The sequence below is a fragment of the Protopterus annectens genome, chromosome 3.part1, assembly GCF_019279795.1.
Source record: "Protopterus annectens isolate FY-2018-M chromosome 3.part1, PAN1.0, whole genome shotgun sequence".
NCBI classification, from domain to species: domain Eukaryota; kingdom Metazoa; phylum Chordata; order Ceratodontiformes; family Protopteridae; genus Protopterus; species Protopterus annectens.
Window position 1 is genome coordinate 1396468554 of NC_056732.1, and position 12927 is coordinate 1396481480.

General features: G+C 38.7%; 1 protein-coding gene across 2 annotated transcripts in view; it reads right to left on the reverse strand.

The window, feature by feature from the left end:
- FADS2 (fatty acid desaturase 2) overlaps positions 1–9020 on the reverse strand; it is a 416746-nt gene extending 407726 nt beyond the window's left edge. Inside the window, exon 1 of one of the 2 annotated variants that reach the window (XM_044067446.1) lies at positions 8405–9019. In XM_044067446.1, the coding sequence (XP_043923381.1) occupies positions 8405–8602 (198 nt within the window). In that variant the 5' untranslated portion in view covers positions 8603–9019. Of the gene's footprint in view, positions 1–8404 lie in introns of both variants that reach the window. The other variant, XM_044067448.1, reaches the window with a different exon arrangement.
- Between the last annotated feature and the right edge of the window lie 3907 nt (positions 9021–12927).

Below are 12927 nucleotides of genomic sequence, written 5' to 3' on the forward strand. Positions count from 1 at the left end.
CATGAAAGAATGAACCACAATATGTAGTCTAAACTCTATGCTAACGAATCCTTAGTATCACTCTAATAGCCAGCAAACTTAAGAAACGTCCTTCAGAGTGAAAAACTTGGTGTTCTAAACAGTAGAAATGTCGGTGCTTTTCAAAAAAAAAATTGTTACATCAGTGAATAGCATGGTTCATGGGGTTGCTGACTTTCCTTTATTTGAACAACCACAAAGGTAGTATATTCATAGATTTATAGTTATTCCAAGGCCACTGAGGTCTTATAACCAGTACTTGCCAGTGCTGTCCCTCAGGCTGCACCATCTTTCTCCATGACGGCCATGATGGTCAATCCTGGAGTAAATTTACTGATACCCATCTAGTCATCTAGTTTGTTTAAATGAAGATAGTGAGTCATACTGCTTAGCATAAAGGAAAAACTTATTTTAGAGGTTTGGGAGGTGCTGGCTTATATATCCCTCCACAGTGTTTTATTTATTTGTTGGTGAAGATTTGATTTCCCTGGTCTAGTATTTGTGAAGATAGTGGACTTGTGGAGAAACAAGAAGTCCTGGACAATCAGTTCTCTAACGGTGTGGTAAGCAAGACATAAATCTCCACTCAAAAGTCTATAAGACACTGACTAAAGGGATAGGGATTCCAGCCTCTTCTGGAAGCTCAGAGACCTTAAGGCCTGGGATCTTTTTGTTAGGAACCTTTGGGATCTTTATAATTTTTGATAAATTTAGTGGCGATAACTGGCCTGATCAATGCTGAGTATAAGGGAGTGATTATCTCTTTAGACCTTAACTAAATTTCACTGGCAATTAGCTGGGTTACATAAAAAGATTTCCTGATAACCATTGTCACATGACTGTCAAAAGAGAGGGAGCTATAAACCCTAAGTCCCAAACTACATTTTGATTTTATAGAGGTTTGCTGTATAAACAGTATGGTGAGGGAGGGGTTGTCTACCAAAACTGAGAATACTCCACTTTTTAGCATTTAGTTTAAGCCCATTTTAATACAACAACAACAATTTACTAGGGGCAGCTCATTCTGGAGGGTTTGCGTATCATAGGGTGACTTAACGACAACCCTCAGTTTGAAATCATCTGCAACTTTGACAGCAAGAAATCTTGGCTTTCTGCTTAGAGATCTGAGAAGTAAATATCAAAAAGGAAATGTCCAAGCACCAAGCTCTGAGGGACATTGCTGATCACTTCCATACTTCCGATGAGGCATTTGCAACTTACACTGTGTGGGTTCTCACTTTCAGGCAGTTTACTATTGATCTTGCCACATATGGGTTGATTTTTTTTAAAGCCTTTAGCTTTTCTGTGATGCCAACATGGGAAATTGTATCGACAGTCTTGACCAGGTCAAAATACTCTGTACTGACTGCATGCCCATCATCTACAGCCTCCTTAATTCCTTCAAAGAAATTTACCAGATTAAATAGACAGGATCTACCCTTCACAAAGCCAAACTGTTGAGAGTCAAGTTTAACAAGATTCTTGATAGCACAGTTTGTGAAGTTAGTTATAATACATTCTGTGGCTTTACAGATGGAAGTTATAAGGTTGACAGGTCTGTAATTATCTGAGTCAACTGTAAATCCACCTTTATGGAGGGGCATCATTCTTATTGCTGTGAGACACTCATCAGGGACAAAACCAGTAGCTAAATTTAAGTTAAATAGTTTGAGGGGTGTGTCTACAGGGGTCTGTTTAACAATGTTAATTAAATAACCATCTTGGTTAGCACTTTCAGTAAATTATCTTTAGATATATAATTATGGGAGTAAGGAGATTCAGAATTGTATGGTCTTTGAACAGAATTCTTAGGGGTGACGTCAGCACTAAATTTGTTTGCAATGATATCGGTAATGCCTGTTGGGTCAGAAAAGGAGGCCCCATTATAAATATGTTCTGCACAATGTAGGGTATTTTACCCTTTTTAGTTTTCCAACATAGCTAAACAAGAATTTATAATTGTCTTTGACTTTAGAGACCAGTCTAAGTTCATGAGCACCCTTAGCAGACTTGCTAGTGTCCTTCATTTTTTTTTTATTGCTTTTGATATTATCCTTAAGAAGATGGGTTTTGAATCTAGTAAATAATTTCATGAGTTTCTTTCTTTTGTTGTATAACTTATTATGGTAGTGGGCCTTTAGGGTGTTTTGAATTTGGATTTCCCATGATACTTGGTTATGGTAGGGACTGCTAGCTCAATGCACTTTTCTAAATGGGTGTAGAATTATTTGGTGAAGTTTGTTGCTGTATTAAGGTCAGAGGAGGTGCAATCATAAGTACATTTTGGTATTTTATCACATAGGTTAAGGTTGGTATGTTTGTAGTCTTAAATTCAATGGGGTTTGCCATATAGGCCTCTGGGAGTTTACAGAAGAAGGTCAGAAGTTTATAGTTAGCCTTTACTGGGGGAAAGATACCATAAATACTGCAAGAGGTGGCCATATTTGTACGAATGAGGTCAAGACTGATTGCATTCAAATTCAAGGGAATTTTAATTTATTGAGTCTAGAAATTCTTGGGCATACCTTACTTTGGAGGAAGCAGTATCCCCATTTATTGAAGTGTAGTTAAAGTGATCCAAAAATAAGGTACTTTTTGTTAACAGGGAGATCATTTAGAAGACTGAGGAATCTTACATGGTCATCAGGGGACAAAGAAGGTGCTCTCCAACAAACTATTAGAAAATTAATTCTACCTAGTGTGATTTGTGTTTTATCAAGTTCAGTTTGTGAGCCCCTCAGGATGTTCCTTGAGGTAATATGTTCCTTGTAAATATGGAGACTGTTGCCATTGGGCCTGAAGGCATTAAAAGCATAAAGCCCTGATACAGGGGGAGTGTTCTCTTTATAGTTATATTTTTATCAAGTTTCAGTAACTATCCAGACATGAATGTTTTCCAAATGCAGAAGTGCCTCAAAATCAGGCAATTTACTGTTTATACTTCTGGCATTAAAGAGATACACATTACTATTATACAATTTCAGGACTGATAGGTTAGTTATGTTGGAATTTTTATTTAAAGTCTGCTTACAAAGGCAGTGGGCAGCAAAGGCATTAGCAAGCATGCAAAAGCCTTGAAACAAGAGATGCAGATAAGTCTCAGCAAAGCAAACTAAACTGTCAAGTATTTCATCCTGTGCTGACACGTACTGGTCCTCTCTGGGAAGGTACCAGCTGCTTCACCACTTATTGAAACCAATTATATTTTCTTTGTATTTAGGCATCATCTGAGGTGAAGGAAGGATTCCACTAAGGACTAGGATCTTACTTGCATTTGTAACATGCATAGAAAGTTTTAACATGTCTGTCTCCATATCCCTCAGGGTTCTACATCCCTAGTCGATCACTTCCACATGCACCACTGCCATATCATAGTCATATTTGTCAAGAGTCAGGGTCTTTAGAGCCATTATAATGTCAGAGATCCTGGCACTTGAAAGACAACTCACTGTATCCCTCTCCTCTTCCAGCCTTGTGAGTGACAAGTTGGTGTGCCTGAGAACAGTCACCAATCACTAGAAATAGGTTTTACCTCTATGTTTCAAAGTGATGGATTTGGAGAGTGTTTATTCACGATGACTCATTATAGGAAGTATGCATGAGGGGGGATGAGTGGCCTGATTCTTGCTGAGACTTAATCTTGTAACTAGGAGGTTCTGAAAGAGATATTTTATATCTTCTGCATAAGATATTTTGGTACATTTAGAGAGGGATCATGGTAGAGGTGTCTGAAGCTCACAGACAAAGTTTATTAGTGAGAGGGAAGCCTCCAGATCAATTAGGTATTTGCAATCAAGCACGTTCATATAGTGTATTACACTTACTTTACCCTATTATTTAAATTTGAATTGCTACTTTTGACATCGTTGGTGGCTTTGTCTTCCTATAACATTTATGAATGTCCTCATATTATGGCAACAGAGCTCTCTCTGTGACTTTTACATACCTTATTCTCTGGCAAACAATCATCAAAATTCATATACGTAAAAGTACACCTGACTTAGCCATTTGCTCTTGTTCCTTTTAAAAAATCTAAAGTACCCTATTACATTTTTATCCAGACTAGATCATTCCTCGAAAGTCTATAAAACCAGCTGCTTCTTGAGCTTGCCATGATATAAACTGGCAGGAGCTCTATAACCAGTCCTGCCATGTTATTGCCATTGATACTTCTTTTACAATTCCCTAGCCCATAATTAAATATTGTTTCCAACCAAGCTCCATCACCTAAAAGGTCACACTTACCCCTGGCTTTCGACCTCATTCAAAGACCAAATGAATGCCAGAGATCAAACCCAGATTAAGTGGAAACAGTCCAGCAGACCAGAATATTACACAATTTTTGAGTCTCTTAGTACTGCAACAAGATTACCAACAAAAATTAGCTAAATTCTCCTATTTATGTGAAAGGCAAATCATAATGACAGCACATCCAAAAGTGTTCTGGAAAAACAGCCACCAAATAGCAGGCACACATTCCAAATCCATTAAAAACAGAGTTCAGAGAAACCCTCTTAACAAAGTTTACAGACCAAATGTTAAATATTGGAGAAAAGAATTCCTCCAAATCAATCCTGCAAAATGGAGTGGAGTCTTCTGCCATTCCCCATAAGAAATGAATGCAGCTATTCACTTGGACTACCTGGTTGTACTTAATGACTAACGCTGTTTTAGAGGCACACAGGTTAACTGCTCACACTCTTCCAGCTGGCAGCAAACAAAAGGTGCAGATATATATTATACCAGAACTAAGTCTAATCTCTCACCTACTGTTCTGTAAAGTCTATAACGTGCATATAACCAGACAAGCTATTCTTCATCTGTTAATGTTCATCATGTTTCATCTGTAACTTTATTCCTTTCAATTTGGTCATTGGTGACTGTTTTATAAATAGCGTGGTTTAGCATCTCATCTGCATCTACACTGGTTTTCCTTAGGTACTCTACCCTCCTCCCACCTAACAAAAACTTAATGGTTGATTAGCTACTTCAAAGTTTGGGAGTTAGCATAATGGTTAATATGGTTACCACACAGACACAAGGTACCGGGTTTGATTCTCACCTTTGGCCACTGTCTCGTTATTAGCTATGCATGTAATAGTCTGCAGACTGATTACTTGTTTATTGGCTAGGCATGTAATAGTCTTTAGGGTTGGGAGTTGGCATAACAGTTAAGGTGTTTATGTCACAGAAAGAAAGTACAGAGTTTGATTCTCACCTTTAGAAGGGAAACTGACTTGGCTTAAAATGGCTCCCAAGGGCAGCTAGCCTAGTACTCACTTAGTATGTCAGTTATGACTACGGTATTAATTTTATGGCACACAGTCTACCACAGAGAATTATACCACCAAATGGTAGTTTACTGCAGTAAAGTTAACAGTTGGTAAGTATAACTGTAATGCTTTTGTGGGGTTTCCTGCCACTACACACCTGCATGTAAGGGGTCTGCACCCACATCCCTGGTATCTAAACGTACAATCTCTGTAGTAGCAGCAACACAGGAAAAGGACATTACGTTTTTTTTTCCTCTTTTTCTCAGAGCTGAGGTGACCTCAAAGTTATTACATTTATAGGTCAGATGTGTGTTACCAGTGCCCCCACCTTCAAAAATGTAGTTAAACTGCATTAATTAGCTAGCTCCACTGACACAGAGGGATAAAGCACTGACCATGTCTCAGACGACCCAAGTACAGTTAGCAGCTCAGCTACCTGAAAACGCTAGCAAGAGAGAAAGGCTGGGGCAGAGCTGGATACACACTGCAACAATCCATAAGAGTAGGGGATTAGGGGAGTGGACATTAGACTCACCAAGGCAACACCTAGTGGTAGTCACAGGGGTGTAGAAGCATGCACTTGCATAGGGAAGGCATTTTGGGCCTCTGCAGTGACAAAGATTGCATGCCCCCAGGTCCATGCATAGGATTAGGCCTTTCCAAAAACACTTCCATTGCCAATATGCTGGAAAGGGCATAAAGCACCCTCATGGCTTGCTGATCAATGGCCCCTCTGGACACCTCTTGCCCTGATACCAGATAAAATTACTAGGCAAGGTAATGAATGGGCATGTCCTATTTGGGGGGGTTGATGGTCAGCAGGCATGAGGGGAAACATCATGTAGAAAAAATATTAAACTGTATTAATTATCTCCTTGCCATTTATAGTCAGTTACCTCAGCAATAAGGTGTGATTCATATGGGAAATTTGGGTAAGTCCCATGTTGATATTATCAATTGACAGTTCTCCATATATGCTGTATTTCCCCTAACCCTTGTTGGCCCTGATTGTTGCTGACAAATGTCTGAGAAAGATAAGTTTACTTATCAAGTTTAAATAAAACTGGAACCACCCTTAACAATACTTGGAAATGATTTTTCATCTAACCACCTCTATAGCATTCCGATGCATAAATAATGAAGTAGACAAATAAATAAAAATCTGCAGCAGTTACTCTTTTGGATAAAGTCTATTGTTGTAGCCTACAGACTGAAATACTACAAAATAACAAAAGTTAAGCTTCCTCCTTTAGGGCCAAGTTTAGAGATTGCCTCTTTTCAGGCTGCTCTTACACTAGCTTTTGGTAATGTTTCTACAGAATGAACTTTAGTGACCCTGATTTTTTTTTTAAATGCAGCAACCAATAGAAGTTCAGACAGTTTACTATGTAAGACAATACACCAGTCAGCACCACGAGGGAGGCTCATTGTTTGAGAAAGATTATCGTTTCATCAGAATAAAAGGTATTGCAAGATCCATTTCATTAATGCTAAGTTAATGTAACTACTAAATTTTATATTAAAATAAATAATAGTAAACCATTTTATGAAATACTTCAGTGTACATCATGCATTGCAAAGAAATTCAGGATCTTAGATAAAGCCCTAACAATACCCAAATAATTATCAGCTTTAATGAAATAGGTTTACAATAAATGAATCATTCTGCAAGAAAAGAAGATTTTCATGATCAATGTTTGTTTTCGTTTTAAAATATAAGAGAATGTTCTTGTAATATTAACCAATAAATACATATTTCAAATAGAGAGTAGGGCTCTACATTGCCCCCATACAAGGCATATACAAAAGCAATCAAAAGTGTTTTTTTCTTTATGACATAGATATTTCAATGCCTCCTCTGCATATATTTATTTGTTTGATTGATTTCTTCCTTTTTCTGTTTTTCTTGGGAAATAAGCTGAATTAGTCAACACAACAGCATATTTACCGTAAAGCCACATGTATTTGATTTGGCTAAATAATTATGTACTTTTTGAAAATACTTCTGAAATGAAAACTCATTGCCTGTTCCAGTCATATGAAATACAAAGAATGTGATCACGTTCGGTAATATTTTGTTTATATTGCATAAGGCAATATATGTTCATTTCAAGGCTTTATCACTAAAACTCCTTCAGGTTGTTTTCATCCTCATCTGCCACAAACTCTTACAAACTGTATTACCATTCTGTAGTCATGTAGTCACACTGTCAGGAGGAGCAAGTCTTGCAATATTTGTATCCTGCAAGCTTTATTTCTGTGAGAGCTACGCTGTATGCTTTGTCAGGCCAGTAAAAATATCATACTATCAATCCGATATATTTAATTGAGAAAACTTTCTGAAAATTGTAGAATGCGAACTACTTTCAGGAATGTGACTTTCAGTAGTCTTGTATGTTTAGTTACAACCCAGAAATACTGACACTCCATTCTGAACTATATACTTGCATTCCCAACAGGAAAAAAAGTTAAAGAAAAGCAATACTAGTGATATTTTCTGGGGTCACAATGTCTGATTTTTGAAAAATGGAACCCATTACACAATTGTAAATGCAGCATTACTAGTAAAGTCAGGTGCCAAGTGTGTGTGTCTGACACAGAAGGGGAAAAAGTATTAAGACACCAACTTTTGGAAAGGTATTTACTATGGTAATACTGTTTAAACACAGCTTATGAAAACTATGCTGTATCTTCAGTAAAGAGTACTTCAGCATGAACAGATAATACGGTTCATTGATACAACCGGAACAGAATAAATAGTAACAGCAAGTGATGCATAATTGTTCTGTACTTACGTCCAATAGCTTCAAACAGAAGGTAATAACATGATGGTGAGTATGTAGTGCTATCCAGCTAAACATGCTATAAATCTTACCAACACAGACCAATTACATGTGGGACACAATATACGTAAAGGTAATATACCTTGTAGCAATGACACAGGGACTGCATCCATTACATGTCTTAATTAGGAGCAATGAAAAAAATAATATTCGTCAGTATCTACACTAGAATTTATGCAGTGTGCTCCTTAAGTTCCTTGATGCAGTATGTTACTGTTTTGTACAATAATAAGGATGTCAGCCACAGTACGGCTGGCTTTCGGTTCTTACCGTGGCATCTTCTCCTGCAAAGTGGCTGATCACCCTGATGCCCCCGGGGTGCCTCTTTGCCCACTCTGTGATGTTATACACTTTTCTCTCCAGCACTATCCATTTGTCTGCTCTTAGGTTGTGCTTCTGGATTTCCTCCCAGCTGTATTTCGGCAGTGCCTTCTCACAATCTGCGCTCTCCTCCCCTCCTTTACCCATATCCTAAGCTGTCCTTTCAAAACTATCTTATAATTTAAAAACGTGAACATCAGACGAACATCATTTCTTCAGCCAAACAGTTGGTATGACTTCCTCCTCACAACTGAACCATGTTTAAACAATTCTCAAGTGGATTTTGCTGGCTCTCCTCCCTGCTGTTACTTATTCACTGCATATATGCATGCTACACTTGCATCCGTGCGGTACTTTGAAAGCAGCATCGCAGATGTACCTCCATTCATTCTAGATGGCGTTGCCAAGGTGATCAGCTGAGTTTCCACACCAATCGCAGTCCCCCTTAGAAATCCAGACGTACGTGCATTGGCTGAAACTGATCTTTCGAACACGCTGGGTGTAGCTAAAGGTACCCAAGGCTACAGCGCTTGGTCATGCAGGACTTTTGCCAAGTAGCCGTAGTCCCAGAGCGATTTGCATGGGTTTATAGAGCTGTAGTTGATGTGTATGTTAAGTATACTGCGCCTTGTACTTGATCACGTGCAAGTAGGGCAACTGCACGTGATCACCTGCAAGTAGGGCAATTACTGTTATTGTAAAAAGGACCCCGCAAATTATAACGCACAAAAGTGTGCCATCTGTCGGCACGGTGTGTGTATGGTCGCTTAGATAAAGCAGAAGCAGAATAAAAGCGGGCCCCGTTTAGTACCCTCCAGTGCACCTCTCTAGGTTAGTTACCTGTGCATGGCAGCCTTATTATTTGGAAAGAAAGGTCCCTTTTGACTACGATGGCCATCTATCTAAACTGGGAAGCTTTGTATCCGACATGTTTAAGGTTAGAATAGCACTTCAGTCTCCAATAAACCCGCAAGATCGCAATGTTGCTAGAGCATATTTATTTATTTATTTATTTATTTTCAGTATGATTACCGGGGAAGTCCACTGGGCCAGAATGTGCCCATTTTCAGTGGAGGCCCGGGGAGAAAAGCTCCACAAGCAACACGAAATACAAAAAGGTTACATAAAAAAGGTAAAATACATATATAAATTCGTACAGTTAGGAACAGCAAATGCTTAAATTTTACATTATAAACACAATTAAAGGCAATAGATAACACAGTTTACAGGTATTTACATTCAGAGCAATATGTTTCAACTGTGTGAAAAATAAGCATCTGAGGTTACTTGATATTTACAATGTTTAGATACTTGGAGTTAAGAGAGAGAGAGCTTGCTTAGTCTGAGCATGCTAGCTTAGGTTTGTTTTAGCAGAATAGAAAAAAAAGTTGTAAGGAAGCATGCAACAAGGAGTATGGATAGATCAGAGGGGAAATTTCTTAGAATTTATGTAGGGTGAAAGCAGGAACATATATGTTTAGTAGACAGGTATGAGAAAAGTTTGTTCTTGAAGGATTCAGAGTTAGGTATAGTCCTAAGTGAAGGAGAGAGAGAGTTCCATTTTTTGCCTAGAGAGAAGGAGTTGGCCTGCAGGACGTTTGGGTTTGTGGATAGAGATTGAATTTTGGTGTTCAGATCTCAGAAATCTGATTGGGATGTATAGGAGAAGGATGTTTGTTAAGGCTGGGCATTTCTCTGGATAGAATATTAGTTTGTGAGCGGTGGTTAGTCGGAGATATTCTAGGTGGTTAGAGAGTTCCAGCCAGTTCAGAGATTGTAGGGTAAGGCAGTGGTGAGTAGAGGTTTTGGATTTAGTTGCGAATTTAGAGATCTTATTATAGCAAATTTCGAGTTTAGAGGTGTTGGAAGAAGACAGGTTAGTTAGAAGAGGGGCTCCATATAGTAAAGAAGGAAGGAGGTAGGTAGTTGCTATAGTATGCCTGGAGGAGTTGGAGAGAAAGTGGTTATTCCTATAGAGCATACCTAGCTTTTGGTGTGTTTTCTTTATGTTTTGTTGAATGTGGATATCAAATTTAAGGTGTTCGTCTATGGTAATGCCAAGGAGTTTTGCAGAAGGGACCACTTCTATAGCAGTGTTGTTTTGGCTTAGGACTTTGAAAGCATTTTTGTCGAAAGAGAAAGCCCTGGAGGGAGGGAAAAGAAGTATTTTAGATTTATTAGAGTTGTGAGATAGATGGTTGTGGTGCATCCAGTTCTCAGTAGTGGAAAAAGCTATTTGGGTTTTAGTCAATAGTTCAGGAAGGTTAGAGGCGGTACAGACTAAGGTAGAGTCATCAGCATATTGGATAACTGTTGTGTCAGGGATGACAGTGTGAAGGTTATTTAGGAAGATGTTGAAAAGCATAGGTCCGAGGATGGACCCCTGGGGAACACCGGTGGGTGTTGGCAAGAAGGAGGAGGGAGAGTTCTTCCATCTGACAGCTTGAGATCTGTATGATAGGTAGCTGGAGAACCAGGATAGGGTGTCAGGGGAGAGATGAAGGTTGGAGAGATGAAAGAGAAGGTGCTTGTGGGAGATGGTGTCGAAAGCTTTTGAAAGATCTAGCAGTACTGTGGATACTAATAATCCAGAATCCCGGGCTTGATTTACTGTTTCTAAGAAGGATAGTAAGGCAGTAATGGTGCTGTGGCCAGGTCGGAAACCATGCTGGGTGTTATGAGGTGGTTCTGAGTTAAGAAAGGCATAAGTTGGTGGTGGACACATTTTTCTAGAATTTTTGATATTGGCGAGAGTAGGGCAATTGGGCGGAAGTTGGAGATATTGGTGTTTTTGCCTCTTTTGTGAAGAGGTAGTATGAAGGCAGATCGCCACAGTTTGGGTACATATGACTCTTTTAAAGATCTGTTAATTAGGATGCTGATAGGGAGAGAGATACCTTCAGCAGCAGATTTGAGGAAGGAGGAGGGTATGTTGTCAGGGGCATTTGAGCATGGCTTTAGTTTGGATAGGAGTATTTTTATGAAAGTAGTTGAGACAGATTTGAGCTGGAAATAAAGAGGACAGTTATGAGGGTTGTTAGGAGAAGAGGAAAGAGAGTTGGATGGATTATTGTCTGGAAAAGATTTGGTTAGATTAGCTATGGATTCTGTAAAAAATGTATTGAAGTGAGAGCTTAGTTCTGAGTCAGTTATGCTAGGGTCAGGGCAGAGATTATTCCTGGACCTTGGATGGAGTAGGGAATTAACAGATTTACAGAATTGTTTTGGGTTCTTGTTATTGTTGGACTGAAGTTTATTATAGCAGTTTTTTTTGTCCAAGGTAATTAGTTTTTTTTACTTGGTTGCAGAGTTGGGTGCATTGAAGCAAGGTAGAAGGCATCTTATTTTTCTGGTATAGCTTCCAGGATTTGTCCCTACGATGCATGATTTGTTTTGTTTCTTTGGATAGCCAAGGAGCAGAATTAGCCTTGACTAGTTTGTTTCTTGGTGGGGCTTGGGAGTTGAGAGTTTCTAGGAAGATAGAGTTAAAATGTTCAACTGCATTGTCAAGGGGAAGAGTGTTTAGGATTTGCCAGTTAATATGTTTAAAAGTGTTTGAGAAATTTGTAGGGTTGAAGTTGCTGAGATTATGCGTGTGGATATAATGGTGTTGATATTGGGTGGAGTTAGTTGAGCGATGTATGAAAGCAGGGAGATGGTCAGTGAAGGTGTCTGGGATAGTGCCAGAGAGAGTTATTTTGTTTGGATGGAAGACTAGGGTCCAGTCGATGATGGATCCTGGGGGGTGGTTTTTGTTAGGACGAGTGGTTGTATGGATTACTTGGGTGAAGTTGTAGAGGTTAATGAATAGGGATGGGGAAGGAGAATTAATTTTGTTCCAATCAATATTAACATCACCTAGAATGTAGGTTTCTAATTCTATTTCAGTTGAGGCCCAGTGAAGAATATTTTCAAGGGTAGAGATGTTGTCACCTGGGGAGATATATAGGGAGATAATACAGATATTTTTATGTTTATTTAGTCGTAGGAGACTAACTGTTAGTTCAGAATTTTTGAATTGTGGAGTTGGAATTTGTAGAAGGATTAATGAAAGAAGGTTGGAGTAGATTAGTGCAGAGCCTCCACCTTTTTTTGTTTAAACGGTCACTTCTATGGATTTGGAAACCAGGAGGTAGGATTTCAGAGTCAGCAATATGGGGTTTTAGCCAGGTTTCAGAGATGGCTAAGATATCAGGTTGGTTGTGGAAAATCCAAGCTTGTATTTGGTGTATTTTGTTATCAAGGTAATCAACGGTTTAACTAGACATATGTATACTCAAATGTACACTTTATTTTTTTACTGAGCACTTCTAGTCAACTTTTATTGCTCAAGGAAAACATAGTACTGAGGACTTTAATAATTAGCAAAACATGCACATGCTCCTCAGCCTTCCATCCCCAAATGTTGAACACTTCATCTCATAATATGGCAAATGGGCAAAATCATCCCCCAAATGTTGAACATTATATTT